Below are 23,867 nucleotides of genomic sequence, written 5' to 3'. Positions count from 1 at the left end.
TGGTTGTGTAAACAGTGGTGGAGTCTGTATAAGTTCAAAAGTTCTGTGTTCTGCAATGTTTTCTCTGATGAAAGAATAAAACCTTAGCCATGCACAGACATAAAAGGGAAACATAACAGGGTTCATGATGGAACTAACTTCAATTTACAATAAGCATACCCAACTTCTGACTATTATGCAGTGTTAACACATCAGCTCATATATTAGACAGCAAAACAGGCCAGACAAAACCCTGAATGACTCAACTTGTAATTACTTTGCATTTCTTTACAGCACTGAATCATTTAAAAATTGCAATACATACTGATGCCACAATAGAACAGACATCTCAAACCATTGGGCAATATGCTGGCTACACAAAACCAAATCCCATGAGATCAGTGAAGGATAGTCACAAAAGGTACAATGTGTAGTCAGCCAAAAGAGCATAGTGAACAAAATACAACCAAGTATATTGTATATTTCTTGAAAACCTGGTCGGTCAATGACCATCTGCTGTCAATGTATGGGATCAAAAACACGTGCCAGAAGTCATGGGATAGGAGTATGTTAAGGTAATGATAGGTGGAGTCACCATACTGTGACGTCTTGGGAATGCCCAGACCTGCATCAGTTGTAATGTGACATCTCATAAGTCAGTTTGAACACTGGTTAGGCACTCATGGCAAGACGATGTGAAATATCGGTGTTCGAACCGGGCATAATTGGTGTCTGACGGATGGGACATTCCATTTCGGAAGTTGTGTGGGCATTCAACATTCCTCCATTTATGGCATCAAGTGTGTACTGGGAATACCTTATGGAAAGCATACCACCCACCGTGGTCAGTGCAGTGGCCGACCACGGAGTGCTTAATGATGGTGACCAGCAGCTCCTGGTCAGAATAGTCCGTGGTAACAGGCAAGCGACACTGCTTCATATCACATCCACATTCAATTCAGCGTTCTTCATTTTCTATCGGAAATCTACCCCATAACTTTTAGATACATACACAGCTAGTCACAATTGAAATAAGATGATCACAGTAAAGCACATTTTTTAAATATGCATTCCCCCAAAGGAAAACTTTACAGTGAAATAAGGAGCACAAACAGGCAGGAGAGCAGAGTGAGGGCCTCTGGAACATGAAATATTATTTACCTCTCTGGCTAGGCCTCAGAGCATCTGCATAGGCTACTAAGTCGACAGTTACCATTTTGGTTTCAATGTACCAAAAACCATACATTTGATCAGCTAGTAAATCAGAAATGACCAATTATTATCCCACATACGTTTAGAAACCAATAATTTGTTGTCAGAAGATGATTTTTAGGAACCATACATATGAGCACTTGCTTTGTGCCAGTGGTTCATTTAATCAGTGTAGAATAGCACATGGGACGTCAGTTTACACTAACAATTGTTTAAATGCTGATGGGCCATGAATGTGGTTTGAAGATGCAGCCAGCTCACATCAGATTTCCCTTTAAACTATTTACTGTGCAAGAGATAACCCAGTTGAAAAGTTGGTAGTGACTGTCTCGATAAATATCAAGGGGGATATTAATTTGTTTTTAGCCCGGTTGTAGCTTATGGCCGCATAATGAAGCAATTCAATTGTTGCTCCGATCAGGCATGAGTGCCCACATTGTAGCTGCTTGCACCTTGCTGAGGTGGCGAGCAGAAATCAGTGAAAAGTCCGATTTTTGGCCACCCAAATGGCACTTTTCTCGTCATGTCCAGTACATATTGCGATACGTAATGGGCACCCATCGGCATAACAACCGTCCCCAAAGTCTAAGAGCCAGGTCCAAATGTCATAAAACAGGATTTTGGTACTCACCGATAAATCCCTTTCTCCGATTCCACAGGGAACAGTGGAGTCTCAGTACAGGTGGGGTATAGATGTGGGATAACCGGGAGCTGGCACTTTAATAAATCTGAATAGTAGCTAGCTCCTCCCCTCTATACCCCCCTACAGGTCAGTCTTAAGAAACTGTGCCCGAGGAGAGCTGGAAAATAGAATAATAGAGGAGAAGAGAAGCTACAACATACATGAACAAACAAGCAAATATGCAAACAAATCAAGCAGACCTTGAAGAAAAAAAACAACTGTCCAAACCAGGAAGATCAACCACCAATGCAGGTGGAACAGCGCCGGGTGGGCGTCCAGTGTCCCCTGTGGAATCGGATAAAGGAATTTATCGATAAGTACCAAAATACAGTTGTTTTCTTCTTCATCCACTAGGGGACACTGGAGTCTCATTACAGTGGGGACGTCCCAGAGCTCACATACCGAGCGTGAAAGCACCGAGAACCCTGCAAAACAGCACGATCCATACTGTAAAGCAGATGCCGCAAACATGTCAAAACGGTAAAACCTTTGCAAAAGTTTGCCGGCCTGACCAAGTGGCCACCCGACAAAGCTGGCTCAGGGAAACACCACGGACAGCCACCCACGAAGGATCCAGTGGCCACGTAGAATGCGCTGTGATTGAAGTAGGAGTTTGTTTTGATGCAGCCAGATAGGCTTGTCCAATTGTCATACGAATCCATCTAGAAATAGTTGCCTTATAAGCCGGCCAACCCGGACGAGTCATATCATACCGAACAAACAGCATATCCGACTTCCGGAGGTATGCAGTCCTATCAACATAAATCTGAAGAGCCCGGACAACGTCTAGGGATCTGGAAGCCGAAGAATTGTCTTTAAACACTGGAACCACAATTGGTTGATGTGAAACGCAGACACTACCTTAGGCAAAAAAGATAACTGCGTATGTAGCTCAGCCCTATCCTCATTAAAAATGCCTGTAGAAAAAGAAGCAGCCTGGCTAAGTTGAATTCTGACGGTGGCGCACCCTTGCATTCACACCAAGAGACATACGCCTTCCACATACGATGATCGTGCTTTGAGGTAACTTCCTTTCTAGCCCTTAACATAGTAGGAATCACCCTGGAAGTGATACCCTTTCTTTCTAAGATAGCCCTTTCAACAGCCACGCCGTCAAATGAAGCAGCTTTAAGTCCTAATAGATAAATGGACCCTGTTTCAGTAGATCTTCTTGCAGAGGAAGAGGCCACAGGTGGTCTATCAGTAGAAGACGTAGGTTGGAATACCACGTCCGTCTGAGCCAGTCTGGAGCCACCAACAGAACCTTTACCCTTTCTCGTTTTATTCTGTGAAGCAGACGAGGAAGAAGTGGGAGTGGTGGAAACAGGTAAACAAACTGAAACCGCCAAGGAGTTGTTAGAGCATCCACTGCCACCACCTGTGGAGCGCTTGTCCGCGAGCAGTAAAGTGGCAGTTGATGGTTCAACCTCGACGCCATGAGATCTACCTGAGGGAGACCCCAACGCTGAATCAGTTGTTGAAAGCCCTGCGGATTGAGCATCCATTCTCCCGGAAGAATGTCTTGTCGACTGAGGTAGTCGGCCTGTCAATTTTCTACCCCTGGGATGAAAATTGCTGATATCGCTACAGCAAATTCCTCTACCCAGAGGAAAATGCAGCTTACCTCCCTCATGGCGGACCGACTCTTGGTGCCGCCTTGTCTGTTGATTTACGCCACAGCCGTGGCGTTGTCGGACTGCACTCTGATGGCACGGCCCTTCAACAAAGGATGTGCTACCTGAAGAGCATAGAACATGGCCCTTAGCTCCAGAATGTTTATGGGCAGTACCGCCTCCAGTCAAGTCCAGCGGCCCTGAAAGTGGCTTCCGAGTCACTGCCCCCCATCCTCTCAGACTGGCGTCTGTGGTGAGGAGAATCCATTCCCACATTGCAAACCGCTTGCTTGCCAATAGGTGAGAGGAATTCAGCCACCAAAGGAGAGATGTTTGAGTCCTTGGTGACAGTTGAACTCGCTGGTGAAAAAAAAGGTGGGACCTTGACCACTGAGAGAGGAGGTCCAGTTGGAATGGACGGGCATGGAACCTCCCGTTGGATGGACTCGAAGGTCGCAACCATCTTCCCCGGAAGGCAAATACACAGGTGTACTGACACCCTGCGATGACGCAGTATTAATCGCACCATGTGTTGGATGGAGGTGACCTTTTCCTGCGAAAGATGTGACCAGCTCCCTTGGCACAAAATGAAGACTGTAGGGGGTATAGAGGGGGAGGAGCTAGCTACTATTCAGATTTATTAAAGTGACAGCTCCCGATTTTCCCACTGTACTGAGACTCCAGTGTCCCTTAGTGGATGAAGGAGAAATTAGGATTTTTGCAAAGTACAATGACCTGCATATAATAAAGAAAAAAACAAATTCCCCTAAAAAAAACCTTAACCATAAAACACAACCAACATCCAATGTAACCCTATGCGCATACAACATAATCATCAACATGTTTCCCACACACATAACAAACATGCCTAGGTCCTCACAGTGTGAATGATGTAGAGTTGCATGCAAAGTGGCCACACTGCATGCTTGGAAATACAGTTTGATCTCTGCCTGTGCTCTGAGTTGATTGCATCTATGCAGCCATAGCACCCCTACTACATCCTCTTGTGAAAGTAGCCATCATGGCTGTAGGTTTGCATTTCCAACAGCACCAGGGGCGTATCTATAATGGGTGCAGTGTGTGCGGGGCACACGGGCCCCTGGGTCCAGGGGGGCCTCGCACCGCACACCCTGCACCCATATTATTTTAAACTCACCTGTCTGCCGTCCAACGTCGGTTGCCAGCGCTGCTCAGAACACCGGAACATGGCTGCCGTGGCCATTTTTCCGGGGGTTCTGTGGATGCGCAGTAGACTCCGGGCACACACTAGTGCCCGGAGCCTACTACGCATGCACAGAACCCCCGGAAATTGGCCGCCGCAGTCATTTTTCCAGCGTTCTGTGCATGCGCAGTAGGCTCCAGGCACACACTAGTGCCCGGAGTCTACGAATGCTACGGTGGCTGGCCAGCCGCATCAGTCGGCTGCCGGCCACCGGGGAGAGAGGAGGGGGCTCCGCATGGGGAGTGCACACGGGTCCCCTCCTCGCTTAAGACGCCCCTGAACAGCACCATCCTTGGTGCAAAAGATCTGTCTGAAATTATCCTCCATCTATGCTCATCTCATGGCCTGGCTCAGTTACAAGCATGTGTGTGCCTTGGTCGCATGTGAAGTATGAAAAAAAAACCCCGCAGATACGCACATTTTGAATAAAAGGCTGAATCAACATAGCTAAAACAGTTACTGCCCCCCACCAACACTACTGCAGAAGCTGGAGAATTCATTACTGGTTTATGCAAGCTGTTCTAGAACTGCTTTCACAGCATCAGGAGCTGCACTTCTGTGAAACAGCAGGACTAGTTGGACTTTTTGCCTACATTGCGTCTTTTGGCTGCGGAAACTTATCGTGCGTGCTCCCTCTATTCGCCGTATTCAATTCCAAAGGAAAAAGTGGTGTCAGAATAGGGAAAAAATAAATAAAAAATCAGCCTGAACCCCCAATAAGCTGCAGAAACATTGGGGATCAATGTAGTAGTGCCCGATTAGCCCTACTAAAACTTTGGGGTACTTAAGTTCGCATTATTGCCACTAATTTGCGTTTTTGAACAAGTGGTGAAGAATGGCATAAAACAGTATTTTTGATGAAAAAAAAGCAGTCCTTTCAACTTTGGGGTACCTGGAAATGGGTGCAAGCATGTTTTAAACTCTGTAAAGTTAACTTTTAAATAATGTGAAATTCCACCCCCAAAAATGCACCTGCAATTCCCAAAACACTTGACCCCTTCTTAGAGCCTTATTTCGCTAGTGTGGAAACTTGTCCCCCCACTTTGCACTTTTTCACCACCAAATTCAAAGCACTTTTTTGAGGTGTTCTTAAGTGGTTTTTTTTAGGAATTTTTTGATGCAGTTGTCCATTGGGGGGGCTGTCCCAAGGGTTCTGAGAGGTTTCCCCACCTTTGCACCCCCAAACAAAAGTGTTGCACTTCTTTTCTCCACCTATTCAGAGACAAATCTTTTTCGCCTATTACATTGTATTGCTTTTCCAAAGCAGATGGAATTGAATACGGCAATACTTTTCCGACAGGCGAAAAGTCGCAACCGGCAATACTTTTTCGCGGATCTCGACTTTTCACTTCTAATTGAATACAGGCCTAAATCTCTGTAACCCTCTTTTAACAAAGCTTATATGACCCTTATACCCAAGCCAAATAAAGATTTAAGTCTACTTTCTTTATACAGACCCATTAGCTTATTGAATGTAGACTTTAAACTGTTATACAAAACTATGGCTATGCAACTTCAAACTATTCTTTCCTCAATTTTAACGGAACACCAATTCTGTTTTGTACAAGGTCGATATGCCGTAAAGGCTATACGCGCGGCAGTGTCAACTGTGGTTGCATCCCAAAATTCTCCTATTGCTCAGAATAGGATTTATTTTTTTTTTTAGTTACTTTCACACTATTTGTTTTATGTCACCAGTGATACACTCCTGACATTGATCCACAACATGTAACATTAGAGACCTATCATTTGTGTGTACAGGTTGAGTCTCCCATAGCCAAAATGCTTGGTACCAGGGGTATTTTGGATAACAGAATATTCTGGATTTTGGATATATCTTGGGAATGGGACTCTAATATACACACAGAATGCATTTATGTATTATATACACCTTATACACACAGCCTGCAGGTCATTTTATACAATATTTTCAATAATTTTGTGGCTCAAGCAAAGTTTGTGTACAGAAGTGAAATTCAGTTAGGTTTCATATACACCTTATACACACAGCCTGGAGGTAATGTTATACAATATTTTTAATCATTTGTGGCTTAGACAAAGTTTGTATACATTGAACCATCTAAAATCAAAAGGTTTCATTATCTCAGTCATGCCAAAAAAAAAAATCCATATTTCGGAATATTTGGATATGGGAGACTCAACCTGTACTTTACTCCAGGGTCTGCAAATATTTGTGGGTCAACATATAGCTATTATTAAACACTTGCTATACAAAAAAACAAAAACAATGTTCTGTATACATCATTCCTTGACACTGATAGCAGTACAGTGTTCAGAGTTAACAATTCATTAAAAGGTGCAGTGAATATCACTAAACTGCAGTCTTTATTATACTATAAATCAACTTAAAATTATTTTAATTACAGATTAAAATATTTAACTTAAGGAAGTCTCACTGCCCTCAGCACATCCAAAGTGCAATCAGAAGACCAAATACAAGCAATATGTAAATGAAATACAAAACATAATGAACCGACAGATTAATAATAAAAATAAAAAAGTAATAGGCATGAGATTTGATTCCTATAGTACTAACAGGAGCGAATTACAGTTTATCACAAAAGGCCAGAATCTAATGCAAGACCCTGTGAGGGGACAGGATGACAGCAGCTGGGGTCTACTCTCCACCCCACTAGGGGTGTCATCAATTACAACTAAAGTTTACTGAAAGTATAATGAACATTTACGGACATCTGACACAGGTAACATGAAGCGCGCCGCTTACTATTCCCAGTACAATGTTACAGCTATATACTGCTGCACATAGCTCTACTCCGGCTGTCACTGGCCGCACTATCCGTGAGAGACATGACCAGTATGTGGCACCTTCCAGCCGCTCCTCACTCTGCCCAGCAGCTGCCGTGCCTATACCCCTACGCCCTCATCTCCTCACCTGCCGCTCTCCCACTCAGCTTCACGAACCGAACCAGCGGCTCCCCTCCGCCGGCTTCTGCCGCCATCATACACCCGTGCGCTGCCAAACAGGTTCCACCCGGAAACACGGACCTGATACGAAGGGACCGCTTATCAGCTCTACACCGGGGGAAGTTTAATCATTGCGACACCGAACCCGGACATATATTACTGAAACATCAGGTTCTACTGCTAAGTAAAACTATTTACATTATATAAATGCGTCGTGTGTTAATAATACGAACAGCACTAGTTATATAAAAGCTATCCTAATTTCCATGCTTATTATAAACCCTAACCATAATAATGGTGTTTCAATTAATTTCAGATCTAATTAAGATCCCTAGGTACGATTCTGCCTCCTACTGACTATTAAAATCCTCCTATTAACAAAGAGGCTATCTTATATCTATGTAAATGAATAGAGCACTGAGCACCCATTTAACGGCCCAGATAGTAATGAGTGCAGCCTATAAGACTATAGGTGCGTACACACGGTACGATTAAAATGGACAATATGAACGATAACGATATCGATCATATCGTTATTCATATTGTGCATTTTTTGTCCAACGACCTGCGATGCGCGGGCACATATGATCGATATCGACTATCGCCCATGCATGCAGACCAACCTTGTCAATATCGAACAGGTTACTATAGGGACCCGCGATCGTTGGTGTATTGGTGGTGTGCTGGATGATCGATATCGATCGTCCAGGACACCCGGGAGATCAAACAATGATATCATTATTGTTGTCGATCGTTCCCTCTGTACGCACAATATGGGCTCTGTGTACAGTACTACAGACCCTCCAACATGACCTCTTCCACCAGGTACAAAATGCTGCGGTCTTGGACTTCCCTCTTAATATATGATTGCATTCACCTGTGTTAAACTGATTAATTGATGAGAAGGGTGTATCAGCACAGGTGACAGCAATAAGCAATTAAGAGTGAAGTCCAGGAGCGGAGACTTTTGTACCTGGTCGTAGGAGTCATGTTGGAGGCTATGGTGCAACGAGGTGGTAATTGTCAAAGGGCTCCATTTACTAACGAGTTTCAGGTGTGTGAACTCATTTATGAGGGTAAATAAGTGTGGATGTTATTATTGCATAGAAAGTGTTCTTCTACAGAAGCGCTATTTTTTTTCAATTCACCATGCAATCCAGTAGGCTACCCTTACTTATGAATGAACGTTAATGCTAACTTACCGTTTGTGTCCTTAATTTCAACTCTCCATCTGCAGGCTTCTGTTAAGCAGTGCTCACAAGCGCTGTTGTCCGTCCTGTCCATAATTCCCCAGTGTACAGCTGCAGCACCCAGCGGCCCCGCCCCCTCATCCATGGATAGCACCCGGCGGCCCCCACCCACTCCCAGTGCCCAACAGCCGGCACACTCCCTCTTCCGCAGGACCCCAGCACAGAGACCTCTCCATTCTTGCAAGCACAAGGAGCCTCTATCCGAAACCCAGCAAACAACACCCTGGACTGGGACGGGAGATTTCTGCCGCTGCAGGGAAAACAAGAAGACAGGCAGGTCTCACGATACATGCGCCCAATATAAAAAAAAAACTTCCATTCATCAGCGCTGTTTGGAGAGAAAAAACAGTGTTGACAGGTTATTTAGCATTACCGCTCGCCGGGGAGCAAAATATTAATAAATTCAAGTAAAGAAAACCTAAAACCCGCTGCGAGCGGTAATGCTAGATAACATACCTACACAAACTCACTGATAAATGGAGCCCCAAATCACTAAAACCAATGCTAGTTGACAGGGCTGTGTACGGCATCCCCACATTCAGAATCCTGGTGGTCAGAATGTCGTATTTTTAGGCCAACCCAGAGGTTCCCAAATTAAGTCCTCAAGGCTCTCCAACAGTTCAGGTTTTAGAGACACCCATGGTTGAGCACAGGTGACTTAATTAGTACCTCAGTCAATTTGGTTTAACCACCTGTGCTCAACCATGGATAGCTCTAAAACCTGAACTGTTGGGGAGCCTTGAGGACCGCTTCTGGGAATCTCTGGGCTAACCCTTACCATATCCTAACCCATCCCTCCTGCAGCCTAACCCTCCCCCCCGGCAGCCTAACCATAACCCATCCCTCCTGCAGCCTAACCCCGCCCCCACACAGCCTAACACTATCACTCCCTTCATGCAGCCTAACCCTAACCTCCCCCCCTCACAGATGTTACTAAAGAATGATAAGTGCAATTTTGTGGTTTATCGTTTATAACATTTAGGAAGACTTACCTTCCGATATGTGTACTGTCCAGCAGCGGCGTCTGTGATACACACACACATACACTTGGGTTAATCTTTGTCAGAATCCAAGCAACCTAACAGTATGTATTTCCATGCAAACACAGGAAGAACATACAAACTCCAAATAAATAGAACCCTGGTTGGGAATTGAGCGCAGGCCAGTGCTCTGAGGCAGCAATGCTAACTACTGTCACAGACACCGTGCTTCCCATTTAGTGACTGATGCCTGCTCCCTGGGCCTGCAGCCTTGTCATTTGCCCTATAGAGGACTTACCTGTACATTACCAGATGAGTAGGTCTTGATGAATAAAGGTGGTACCTGAGTATTTATCATTGCGAGAAGCAGAGATACAAAAAGAAAACTAAAACTGACTGCAATAGTTCTTAATAAAAAGAGCTCTTAATATAATCTATCTGCCAAATCTATAAATCTAAATGGTAAGTGGAGAACTGTATTAATATGATCATAGTGTGATCAAGTTTGGATTGGCTATAGGGTTTCCAGGGACCTTTCCCATTAAGCTGCTGTGGCTTCCTGGGGCCTCCCGAAGGCTGACAGATTGTTTTTTTTTTATTATTATTTCTCTTCCCGATCTGTTTTATTAGGTTTTAAACGGGAGAGGTTTGGGGAGGGATGGGATGCGAGAGTGTGGTAGGCTATGGGGTAAACAGAGTAAAATATTTCTCCCCTTTTAGGGACTGTGCTACCCATTTCCACACTGCATGGCCCCCACTTCCTTCTCCATGCACATGATGCCATGATGATTCTATGTTGCTAGACAAAGGAGCCGAGACTGAGTAGAGAGCAGGAAGAAGGCAGCGGCCTTAGGCATAAGTAAACAATAATACTGGGGGGAGCACAATGCAGAATATGGATGGAGGAGGGTCATGACTCTAGGAAAATTGGCCTCCTGAGATGGAACAGGCTCTGTGGGCTGGGATACTGGCAGCAGAAACTGAGGAGGTCTGAGATATGTCTTCCTCATAGGACGGCACAGGGCTAAGAAATCAGGTCATAGGATAAGTAGACAAAGGCAGACTGTAGTGAAGCAGGAACTGGGTACGAGATGGTCAAGGTAAAGCACGGTACTTTATTTGATAATGAAATGATGGAAGACTTTTGAAATAGGAAGTCCAAGCAACATTCAGAGGAACCTGAGCTAGGCTGAGAGTTGAATCCGGGAGGATGAGGAAAGGAGTTCTTGAGGCTAGGTAATAGCAGATGACTTTGGTTCAGATGCTTACTACTGGACCCAGAGGGGAACAGCAGGAATCCGTAGTCAGAAGTACCGAGCAAATACTCAGCTAGACAAATGCAGGAGACCTTGTTCAAATACTGAGTAACGTTCTGTACTTTTAATGCCGAAGTCTTCACACTGGAACACTTGGTGGAACCCAGGTAACTGATAGCCAGAATCCTTAAGGTATTAATTACTGAGTTAGACTAGTTTAATAGTAACAAAAGTTCTTGAGCAAAATGCTGAGCTATGCTCAGTTATACGATGGCGTGGGTGCTTGATCTGTAATACTGAGCCGGGCTCAGTATAAACGACAACTAAAGTTCTCTAGGTCGGGAACAAACATAGATCCGACAAGAGCCAAAACGAACCATAGGAGACGTTGCTGAAGATAACAACAGGTAAGTGAAGAGAGGACTAGCGGCTAGTAGTGGGGCTGAGCGCTAATATCCCCAGCAGCGCTAGAAAGCTCCGTGCGGCAGACGCCGCTTGCAGCAGCGGGGAGAGCAGGCACACAGAACAGGATGCCAGGACCAGGTCAGACGGAGCGCAGCTGTCCGGAACCTCCGCTGTGATCCGGCAGCCCAGCTCCTGACGAGGAGGAACATAAAAGGAGGAAATATGCTAAATACATATGGAGGGTGTATGGTGAGGAGCACAGAAAACATACAGACTGGGGTTAAGGAGGGAGTGGCACAATAAGAACAGGGGGGTATGTGTGGTGCACAATAAAGAATATACAGTATGTGTGGGGGGAGAGTGAGGAGCTCAGTGAAGAACATACAAAAGAGACTGCCCTCCTCTTGCCCTCTAAATATAGAGCCCCGGATAGTGGTTTCTGCAACATGCTCTGGGCCTTTCCCAGCATTTATTGCTTCTGCATAAGGTTTTGGGCAGATATCAGAACTACAGCTCATATGGTCCCATTCATAAAGCCCAAGTTGTTTTTATTTGGTCTAAGCTTGGAATAACTTGATAACAAAGATCTAACAAAGATCTATTTAAAGGTCACACTTGCTAATATCTGGATTGTTCCCGAGTACCCTGACTTATAAATTGAGAGCTTTAGTGAATGATATGGCTGACCATGAGTGATATAGTTGCACCAGCAGACGTGCTCTCAGAGCTGGATTAAGGCTTTTGGGGGCCCGGAGCCTAAAGTCTAAAATTAAATATAGATAGATACCAATTGAAAACAATAGAACCCAGTGCTTTTAATAGAAAATACCGACAGATTAATGGGTCTATTTAAAAAACAAAACGAAAAGAGGCACAAAAAATTTGCCACTTTGTAACTTTCACCCTATTTATATTTTTGAAATAATATAATGCTTCGTGCATATCAGCATCAGTGACATCAGCATGACACTGATCGACGAAGCCGCCCAGGTGTAGCAGAGAACAGGTGGAGCAGGAGGCGATGGGGCAGCTGAGAACGGAGCCTGCTGAGACAACGAAGGACAGCAGGAAGAGAAAGGTAAGAATAAGAAGACACATAACACCATCTAAAAAAATGTTAGAAGCTTTGCTTCTGTCATCTATATAAATATCATTCCTGCACAGTCCCCATTATATTCAAAGAAGGCTGCAGGAATGTGTAAGGAGAAATGAAAGGGTGGAGAAATCATTGATTTCTCCACCCTTTTCATGTAACTAATGAGATCATGCCCTTTTTTTGGGCTCGCACCTTCAGCGCACGCATGTTGTCCCTCTTTAGACTTTCAAGATTTTGAAAGGTATGCCTGTATGATGTATCTGCAGGGTTTGATGTATATCTAGGATTTAGCACATCATTTATTAAAATGTGACTGTATCAGTCTTAGCCAGCTGAATTTAGTGCAACCCTCCAGGAATATCCAGGAGACTCCCAGATTATTGGAAGACCTATCTAACTCCCGAATGGGTGGTCAGAGCTCCTGGTCTTTCTACAGCCCCCCCCCCCCCCCCCCGCGCGCCTTCTGAAAATGAATGCAGCACTACGCCACCAAGTCATGTCATGAGTCACAGATAATTTGTAAATATAGAATTAAATAAACTTACAAGTGTCCATTGTTGGTATAATTCCATTCCTCAACAGTTTGTGTGTGCACATGGTATTCATCACTGTTGCACTGAGTTTTTGCCTTGTTCCGGCATTTCCATAATCTGTGTTTCCAGTGAGTACCTGGGTACCAATAATAGAATTAAGCCATAATATTAAAGAACAGTTTTCAAGGGAGCCTTTTATTTATTCGTCCTGGACGCCATCATCCCTAGTTACCCCTCTGAATGTATGAGTGTATTTACCCATACCTCCCAACTGTTCCAATTTTGTCGGGACAGTGACGCTTTTTGGGCTGCAGTCCCACCTGCGGGCCACGGTGTCCCGCTGTGGGGGGTGGTGGTTGGGACCTGCTGTTCTGCTTAGCATAGGAAGCAGTGAATAGATGCCGGAGGAGAAAGGGAGAGCTTCCGGAGCACTGGGGATGCCCCTATCATGAGACCACGCCCCCCCTTTTCAGCATATGAAAGAAAGAGTCACGACTATCACTCCAATAAAGTTGGGAGGTATGCTTTACCTATGTACCATGATCAATAGGTGCATGGCTAGTAGAATACAGTTTTTTGTTATTACTCTTCCCTTTGTAGGGGTGTGCAATTGACAGCCTTAATGATTCATTGTGGATCGCTATTGTGATTAGGCACGCAGACGGACGATTGTTGCGTACTGCGCATGCTTATGCATCGCAGTGTGCAAAGGCACCACTGAGACGGCACTGCGATAGCAGAGACCACGCAGAGTGATAGCGTTTGGGGGTGGTAACGGAGGAGTGGTAGGAGGAACACAGGTGTGCCTGACCGTTTGAACGCTGTTACAGGTGTGTGCATAAATTAGCCACTGCAATGGCATACGCAGCTTGAGCTCTCACTGCGTGCGACGGGGTTAGCAAATTCTCAGTAATGTTACTTGTTGGTACCGATGTTTTTGCAGACTTGCATAGTATTATGGATGTGAGTCAGGCCTAGTGGGCATCTTTATGCGACAGCATTGCGATTGCAAACAGCATATTTTCGCAGTGGGTCTGCATGCGTAATCGCCAGGGTCGCCATCAGGGGGCACTGCCGGGACTGGAGTCCCAGGCCCGGACACTCAGGGAGCCCATCCGCTCTAACCCACCTGCCACCACACTCAGGGCTACCATCAGAAGGGGTACTGCCGGGACCGCCATCAAGGGGGAATGCTCGCCACCTGCTCGCCTGTGCGCTCTACCTGCTGCTGCTGCCACCGCCCGCTTTGATTCCCAGCCAGCAGCAACAAGGGGGAAGTGGATAGATCCCCTTCAGGTGGGATGATGATGACCCGGCAGCCGGCTCGCCTGACGTCATGACGTCGCGCTGCTGGTGGAGAGTGGACAGAGGAACCGCGACCTGTGAGAAGGACTGAAGAGCAACAAGAAGTAGAAGGTAAGTGTAAGGCTGGGACTGGCTGCCTGGGGCTAGCATGGGCTGGGACTGGCTGTCTGGGGCTGGGCTGAGACTGGCTGCCTGGCTGAGACTGGCTGCCTGGGGCTGGGCTGAGACTGGCTGCCTGGGGCTGGGCCTCACTGTCTGGGGCTGGGCTGGGGCTCACTGTCTGTGGCTGGAGAATACTGTCTAGGGCTGGGCTGGGGCTCACTCTCTGGGGTTGGGCTGGGGCTCACTCTCTGGGGCTGGAGCTCACGTCTGAAGCTGGGGGCTCACTGTCCTGGGCTGGGGCTCACTGTCTGGGGCTGAGCTGAGCTGGGGATCATTGGGGCTGGGCTGGGGCTCACTGTTTGGGGCTGGGCCTCACTGTATGGGACTGGGCTGAGGCTCACTGTCTGGAGCTGGGGTTCACCGTCTGAGGCTGGGACTTGCTGTGGGGCTGGACTGGAGACAAGTGGGCGCCAGATGTGTTAAAATTGAAAGGTTAGCCAAATATAGATGCAATTATCAATGGCAGATACAGTAGAATTACTATTAACATCCCATTTTAAATACTAATACCATATAATTGCTGCTGTTTTAAAGGGGGTGGGTGGGCTGGGGGCCTTGCCTATTTTGTCAGTCCCGGGCCCCACCATTTCTGATGGCAGGCCTGGTGATCGCAGCTGCAATCGCAACAGCGGTCCATAAATCCCCACTGGCAACCCCTCTCCTTCACGCATACAAAGGCCACACTGCATCTGATTCTGAGTTGTACGCAATGTGGCTGTAATTGCGGGAAACTACAGAAGACAGATTTACTACCTTATTCTAACGCGAGTATCGGTACAGATTCAGACAGGAAGCAGCACCGCCCACCAACAGCCACAACTGTCATCCTTAGTATCAGCACTTACACCTGACCCTTGCTGGGTGCAAGAGATCCGTCAGAAACAGGCTCCCCTTCGCTGTACACGTGCCTCAGGATAGCACAGCACTACATGTCCACGACACTATTCGAGACAGATCTATTGCGTGCAACCACCATGTTGCCACCCAGAAACACCCATTTCACGAAAGGAGAGATCCAGCCAACATCATACTCAAAATTGCATACATTTACTTCTGTGCATGCACAGTTTGCTAAAACTGGTTATTTGTGGCCATATTTGGTGCCGCGTCTAACTCAGAATCAGGCCAGCTATGTGGAAATAGTGCAGAGAAGATCAGACCATCAAGCATCAAGCTAAGACTGGAGGCAGGAAGAGATATAAGCAAAGAAATTCAAAGACTAGAATTTGTATACTGTGGTGCACAAAGAGAGAAATGAATAAAATATACCTTTTATTACATATATCTTAAAATATTGTTAATTAAAATGACTGCAAATAATTCTAAGAAGTAAAGATAGAAATTGTGATGGAAAATTCCTGTGTGGAGGAATCCCGCTATAAGTGTCTCTTTCATATATTTTCTATTCTATTGAGGAGTTTATATTTTAGCAGATGAGGGTAGGAGTAACAGACATCCCCAGGGATTTACACAGTGTAATGTAACATCCGTGACAATGTTATTCAAAATGAATGGTAATAATGTAGCCACCATCCAACAAATCCTTTGATTATATATTAGGTAATGTCTTCAAGGGTTTAGGCAGGGTATTGTGTGTCCACAAATATCACTGCTAGTGTTATAGGGCCTGATTCACTACGGAATGCAACTCGAATGCAATAGCGAATGCAATAGCGATTACGCACGCAGTTCATCTGTGAAAGTATGCTAATTCATTGCGATCACAATTCCACTGCTGCACTAAATAAGGACGCCCACTTTCCCTTACACACGTCTGTAATGTTTAGCAAGACTGCAAAACCATCTTTACAATCGAGTACCATCGCAGCCTCATGCACACTTGTACAAGCCCTGACCTTACTCAGAAATTGCTAACTTCCACGCACGCTATCAGGCCTCAGGCTGCGTAGGACATCGCAGAGGCTAATTTATGCACGTCCCTGCAACAGCATTCAAACGCACTGGCACGCCTGCGTTCGGCTGACCTCCCCCCCATTACCTCCCACAAAGGGTACTACCTGTCAATCACTCTGCGATGGGTCTGCGTAGTCACTGGGATCGCAGTCCTGATCGCAATGGATAGTTTGCGCACTGTGATGCGTGCAGATGCACAGAACGCAACAATCGGCCAATTGCATGCGTATTAACAACTGTGGGGGTCATCCAGACCCGCTCGCGAGCGCAGGACGCTCGCAAGCGGGTCGATGTTGCCCCACTGCGCTTGCGCACGATGAAGGGAGCTCCGTCGTGCGCATGCGCGAGACCCGGATAGCGACGGGCTCTCCGTCGCTCCGGGTCTCGCACCAAAGGGGGCGTGCTGTCGATGTTGATTGACAGAACGCCCCCTTTTGTGGGCGTGCCGAGGGCGTGGCTGCCAGACGGAGGCGTTCCCATGGGAACGCCTACCGTCTGAAGCCGGCCCCACTGACATCACTAGTGATGTCAGTGGGAGTGATTTTGGCTCTGATAGAGCCAAAATCACTCCAGGGCTTGCGCCAGCAAGACCCTACCGCAGGGTCTCCATCGCAAGCCCGATGGTCGCGATGGTCTTGACCATCGCGACCATCATCATGGACGTTCGCATAAGCTCTGGGTGGTAACCCACAGCTATGCGAGCGTCCATAAGGCCGCTCCATTTTCATGTAGGAGGGCCCTGATTCAGAGCGAGCGCTCTGGTCAGAGCGTCCGGCTCTGAATCAGGCCCTGTGTTCCTTGCTGAATCAGGCCCATAGAGTGTAATCTCCCTCTTCGTGACACCTCAAATGGAGCACTACCACATATAAATGCCATTAATGTACTTCCAGGATTTAAATGTAATTAAAGTGCTATGTGCTGTCACACAGCCACCACAATCAGATTTGCATTATGTAGCACAGTTTCCTTTGTAGTATTTATCTTTTATATGCTTGTGATTTTTGCTTAAAATGGCATACATATGTTCAGTGGTGGATTTTACTTATTGGCTACAGGGCTGCAGCCCTCCCCCCCAGTAAAATCTGTCACCTTAGCCAGTTGCAGTCCGTGACTGCAGGGATATCTTGAGGGCGTGGGGGAACAGGTACTCTTATTCCATTGGAAGTGCTACCTGTCAGTCATGCACAGACAGGCAGCCCCAGGCAGAGGTGTTTTCTCCCCCTGGGACTGCCAGTCCGGGCTGCTATAAGCAGAGAGCGACTTCCAGTGGAAGCCGCTGCTCTGCCTTTTGGGCACCCCTACACGGCTTCTGCAGCTGATACAGGTCCTGATTCAGCAAGGAACGCACGCCAGCAGACGCACGCACCCAGCCGCTGCGAGATAATGCTAATCAATGCATACGCATGGAGACCGCAGCACAAGATGCAGACACCCAGCAAAACATAAAGCTGCCCACCTATGCTTGACAGCGTAAACATCGGGAACATCGAGTGCCATCGAAGCTGCAAGGAAGCTAAGGGTAGACCTGACCCTGCCGTAGGACTTGAGAGATTTCTGCATGCAGAGAGGCGCCCAACTGTGTGCGCAACCGCTGAGATTAATTTATGCACGCCCCTATATGGCTTGTTCGGCCGACCACCCCTGTCACCACCCACAAATGGCACTTCCTGTCAATCAACATCGAAGGTCTCTGCAGGACTCCCTGCGTACTCTGAGAGAGTCCTTACCGTACTCAGCAACCTATTCGCGCATGCGCAATGTGATGCATACGCATGCGCAGATCGCAAACATTGTCTCACATCATGCGTTCTCTCACTTGCGTTGCTTGCTGAATCAAGCCCACAATCCCTAGAAGCTGGTGTTATGCTCATGCACGGCGCCACCACCGCTTGTGCGCATGCCCCTGTCCGGGCACCTGCCAGATCCATTGCACATACTCTGGGACCTGGCTAGACCAGCAGCCCCCCTCATGCAAGAGGGTAGGAGCCACTAATGCATATGTGACTGCACAAACCAAGACTGTTTGAAATGTCTGTCCTTATCTGTATGAGTTGTTTTTGTATCTTATCTACTGGATAAGATGCATGTCCTCTTGACATGTCTAATATTTACCCCTTTTTCCCGTTATGTCACACATTACACCACAAAGTAGAGTCCCTTATACCACACAGTAGCACCCCTTATACACATTATGCCACATATAGGGCCTGATTCAGAGCCGGACGCTATTTGCGCTTGCTCGTTCAGAAAAAGGGGCCGGCTATTTAAATTGAGCGCTCGCTCTTTGCGGTCTGTTCACGCGTCTATGTCTGAGCGAGCGAACAAAACATGTGCTCGCTATTTTGTAAAGACGACTCCTGGCCACTAGCATCCTACGTCATCTCCGCTATTTATTTAATTAATCGAGAACATCGAGAGGCGTCTGAACTGCTCGCAGTGCTTGTGGTTGGATTTTCGTACCGCAATCATGCGAACAGTTCAGGCTAAGAAACAACCAAGTGACGTGGTCGATGACGCTGCTTTGTTAATTATGCACACCCTTAAAACGCCCATTTTGACCGTTTGGCACACCTGCGTTCGGATCTCCACTCCCCGTTTTCAAGCACCTTCCCCTGTTACCACCCACAAACGCCTCATCCTGTCACTCAAATTAGCAGGCACTCGCTATTTTGCGAGCGCTCAATTTCCGACCGCAATGACTGGTTGGCGCATGCGCATTACGACCCATATGCATGCGCAGTTGTGCGAACATAGCTAGGAGCGAACGAGCGGCCGCTTACGAGCGGGTCTGAATCATGTGCATGCGCATGCGCGAGACCCGAATAACGACGGCCAAGCCGTCGTTAAGGGTCTCGCACCAAAGGGGGCATGCTGTCGATGGTGATTGACAGCACGCCCCCTTTGGTGGGCGTGCCGGGGGCGTGGCTGCCCAGACGGAAGCGTTCCAATGGGAACGCCTACCTTCTGGGGCTGGCCCCACTGACATCACTAGTGATGTCAGTGGGAGTGCTTTTGGCTCTGATAGAGCCAAAAGCACTCCTGGGCTTGCGGCAGCGAGACCCTACCACAGGGTCTCGTCGCAAGCCCGATGGTCGCGATGGTCTTGACCATCGCGACCATCATTTTGGCCGCTCGCTATAGCTGTAGGTGGTTACCCACAGCTATGCGAGCGGCCAGGAGGCCGCTCCAAAAAGGAGCAGGGACGGCCCTGATTCAGAGCGAGCGCTCTGTCAGAGCGTCCGGCTCTGAATCAGGGCCATAATGCACCCAAAAAAGGGCCATGGCTTCATGGGGAAGGGCCAGGGAAGAGATAGGAGAGGCCAGGAGATGCTGGGGATGAAATAAGAGGAAGCTACAAGCAAGAATGATAAACAGAAATTTGACAGGCCCAAACAGCGCCCCCTGACCTGTGGTGCCCTGTGCGATGGCACTGTCCGTGCTACCCTAACTACGACCCTGGTGGGCATTGTGTATAAGGGGCACATATGTGGGCATTGTGTAAAAAGGGCACTGCTGTGTGTCATACATGAATAAGGGACACTACTATGTGGATGTGAATCGGGGGAATCAAGATTGTGCCACTCTGTGAAGTAATTTGAATTGGGAATACTATTGTGTGACCACTCCCCTTTCATTTGAGACCATGCCCCTTTTTTGCAACACGCCTATGGCGAGCATTGTCATTTTTTTAGGAGGGAGGGTGAGTTCCACCACTTCTCTAGGACCACTTTAAGCACTGCCCCGTCCTATTTTTTACTAAAGTGTGAACTAGGCCTAATGCCCGGCCACTCAACGGGGACTCAGGCCTGCCTACTTTACGGTGCATAAAGTGACTTAGGCATAATGCCCAGAGTCACTTTTACTTGTCGCTTGGGCATTCTGCCTGCTTAACAGATCCGTGGGGCCTGTGACCTGATTGCACCCATGGACCTGGGGCCTGATTCAGACCCGCTCGCAAGCGCTTGAGAACCCGCAAGCGGGTCAATGATGTGCTCTGCGCACGTGCAGCGGCCGCACTGTGCGTGCGCAAGCCCCGGAGCGAAGAGAGACAGTCTCTCGCTCCGTGGCTTACTACAAAAGGGGCGGCTGACGACGTTGATCGACAGTTCACCCCTTTTGTAGGCATGGCGGGGGGATGGCTTCGCAAACTGAGGCATTCCCATGCGAACGCCTGCCGTTTGTGGGCGGCCCCACTGACATCACCAGTAATGTCAGTGGGAGAGCTTCCGGCTCTATTAGAGCCAGAAGCTCTCCGGGGCTTGCGGCCACGAGACCCTACCACAAGGGTCTCGTCGCAAGATCCGATGGTCTTGACCGTCGCGACCATCATCCTAGCCGCTTACAATAGCTGTGGGTGGTCACCCACAGCTATGCGAGCGGCTAGGAGGCCGCACAAAAAAACCCCAAAACGCCCTGATTCATATCGAGCACTCTTTCAGAGCGTCCGTTTCTGAATCAGTCCCCTAATGCCCAACCTAGTGGTCTAGGGAGGGGGAGTGGTAAATTACCAGTGGCCAAGGCTACAGTGGGGAGCTTCATTTAGCTGTTTGCTTCCCACCACTTTCAGCACTCTCCGGTCCTCATCTTCTTTCTTCTGTCTCTGGCCCATCCTGGCCAGCGGTGCAATCTTCTGGCTTTCCATGCCGCTGCTCTTCTTCGAGCGACGTTCTCTTCTATTCACCACCACCGCCATTCTGAAGGCTCTGCTCGGTGGTGGCTCACGTCATGCGATGTGAGTGGGCGGAGCTATGATGTGGCGAGCATCGATTGGCTCGCTGCGGCTGATTCTAATTGCTGCCTGTCCGCGAGCCGAGGTTGGCTTACAGCCAGCGCCAAGTTCAAATAGTCCCTACTGCCTATTAACCGCCTGTTCGCGAGCCATGATTGGCTGGTGGTTGGTGCAACAATTTAACGTGGCCTCGCATCCTCTCACATCCCAAAATATTGCTCTCCTGCAATGTTAATCCCTGCTTACCGCATCGCAACAGCCCTGATAAGATGACTTTATAACTGAGAGCAAAAAAGAGGTATATAACATTTAGCTTACATGATTAACAATATACTGTACTTCATATAAAAACATTAATCTACAGTAAAAGCTAATAATAGGTATCAAATATTAAAATAAATAAGTATATGGGATTGGAGAGGTGTGGGTCAATGTTTAGATTTCTCTAACACCTGCCAGGCTATGTTTGAGCATCGTACTGTTTCTATCTTCCTTCCCATTAACTTTTCCAGTGCAGCATTATAACGACGCTGTCTCTTGATGTTACCCTTCCCATGATTGGCAGATATTTTTTGTGTAGGCCCCCTCCTCACCATAAAGCCATCTCTTGGGCAGGATGAACAACACGTGGATCTATTCATGCAGTGTGTATCATATTATAAATGTTTCAGTCACCCGTACAGGTCATAGTTTCTTGTATGGTTTATCCCACACATTGTAACCTATGTAGTGTGCCCAAGATGGCTGCCTCGACTAGTACGCCCGTGGGTGGGATGAAAAATACTTTGAACTGATGGTTATGTAAGGTCTCTACTTCTATCTTTAGTATACTGCAACTTCCCCATTTTGTAATCTCTTCTAGGCGTTGCTTATGTCACCCTGCGTAACCAATGTAGCACACCCTATATGGCTGCCTCGTCTGGTACCTTTCATCAGTTTGTTATGTAACCTGTGGAATTTATTACCCAAAATGGCTGCACTAACCCTGCATTAAGTTCATTGTCCCTGTTATGTTCACTATGGCCCTGATTCAGACCCGCTCGCTACCGGAGGCAGCTCGCAGGTCTGAAGGGCGTATTTTTTTTTTTGAGACCGGCCTTCTGGCTGCTCGCTAAGCTGTGGGTGACCACCCACAGCTTTTGCGAGCGGCCAGGTGATGGTCGCGACCATCGGGCTTGCGACGAGACCCTTATGGTAGGGTCTCGTCGGCAGGCATTCCTTCGGGAACGCCTCCGTTTGGCCAGCCACCACCACTCCACGCCTACAAAACGGGGCGAGCATCGACAGCCACCCCATTTGTAGCGAGCCCCGGAGCGAGAGAATTTCTCTCTCGCTCCGGGGCTTGCGCAGGTGAAGTACGCACACGGCGCTTGCGAGCGGGTCTGAATCAGGCCCTATGTTCATTGTATTTCAGTTTGTTATCTTCTTACTGTAATACTAAACCACTGTGCTTTGCTTTTGATGCTTGTAAAGCGACTTTGAGTCCTGCTGGAGAAAAAATATATATAAATAAAATTAGCATTTTTCCAAATCGAGCATAGTTTACAGAACTCGTCCTGGTATATTTTACAACTTGCAGCTAATGACACTCCAATACGACTATAAAGTGGGATTCTGGGCCTGATTCAGACCCGGTCGCAAGCGTTGAGCGCCGTCGTAACCGTGTCGGTGGCCCACAGCGCATGCGCACGACGGAGCCGGCTCCTTTGTGCGCATGCGCGAGACCCGGCTAGCGACGGGCACTCCGTCGCTCCGGGTCTCGCACCAAAGCGGGCGAGCTGTCGATGTTGAGTGACAGCTCGCCCCGTTTGGTGGGCGTGCTGGGGGGGGTGGCTGCCCAAACAGAGGAGTTCCCATGAGAACGCCTGCCGTTTGGGGGCGGCCCCACTGACATTACAAGTGATGTCAGTGGAGAGCTTCCAGCTCTGTTAGAGCCGAAAGCTCTCTGGGGCTTGCGATGGGTGAGACCCTACCACAAGGGTCTCGTCGCAAGCCCGATCGTCGCGATGGTCTTGACCATCGCGACCATCCTGGCCGCTCGCAATAGCTGTGGGTGGTCACCCACAGCTATGCGAGCGGCCAAGAGGCCACTTCAAAAAAAAAAAAAGCTGTCAGAGTGAGCGGCTCTGAATCAGGCCCTCTGTTCATTGTGAACTACCTGTCCAAAAAAAAAATAATTTTTTTTTACAAGCATTTTTAGCGGGCTCGGGGGATGGCAAGCTACCTAGTCTTTCTGCTGTTATTCACATTTGTTATATCCTCTTATTTTTTATTGTACTAAATCTAAATGCCTATTGGTTTCTCCTTTTATTGTCTGGATGATGCTATAAACCCTCTGTGTTATTGTACTATTACTTGTAATTGCCGGGATGTAGTCAGCATTCCGCTATATGGGATGCCGACGGTCTAATTACTGGCGCTGGAATCCCGACAGCAGTCGGGATCCCGGCTCCTGTATGGCGACCACCGCCATCCCGAAGGTAAGTATTGGGGTCTAGGGGAGGGTAAGGTTTAGGGTTAGGCACTAACGGGGGAGGGTTAGGTTTAGGGTGCAGGGAAGGGGAGGTTAGGGTTAGGCACCAG

At 47.6% G+C, this 23,867-nt stretch overlaps 1 protein-coding gene across 4 annotated transcripts in view; it reads right to left on the bottom strand.

Moving 5' to 3' along the window:
* Window positions 1-7,757, bottom strand: part of KLHDC10 (kelch domain containing 10) — a 90,715-nt gene extending 82,958 nt beyond the window's left edge. For all 4 annotated transcript variants that reach the window (XR_015877828.1, XR_015877827.1, XM_088468681.1 and 1 more), the window contains exon 1: window positions 7,623-7,757. Coding sequence is in view for 2 of the 4 variants with exons in the window: in XM_088468681.1 (XP_088324807.1) it covers window positions 7,623-7,692 (70 nt within the window). In the remaining 2 variants the exon portion in view is untranslated. The remainder of the gene's footprint in view (window positions 1-7,622) is intronic.
* Window positions 7,758-23,867: the final 16,110 nt, after the last annotated feature.

This window comes from Taudactylus pleione, unplaced genomic scaffold, assembly GCF_031769625.1.
Source record: "Taudactylus pleione unplaced genomic scaffold, aTauple2 ptg000086l, whole genome shotgun sequence".
Taxonomy (NCBI): Eukaryota; Metazoa; Chordata; class Amphibia; order Anura; family Myobatrachidae; genus Taudactylus; species Taudactylus pleione.
Note: the sequence above shows the minus strand (reverse complement) of the source record. Positions and strands in the feature narration are given on the sequence as shown.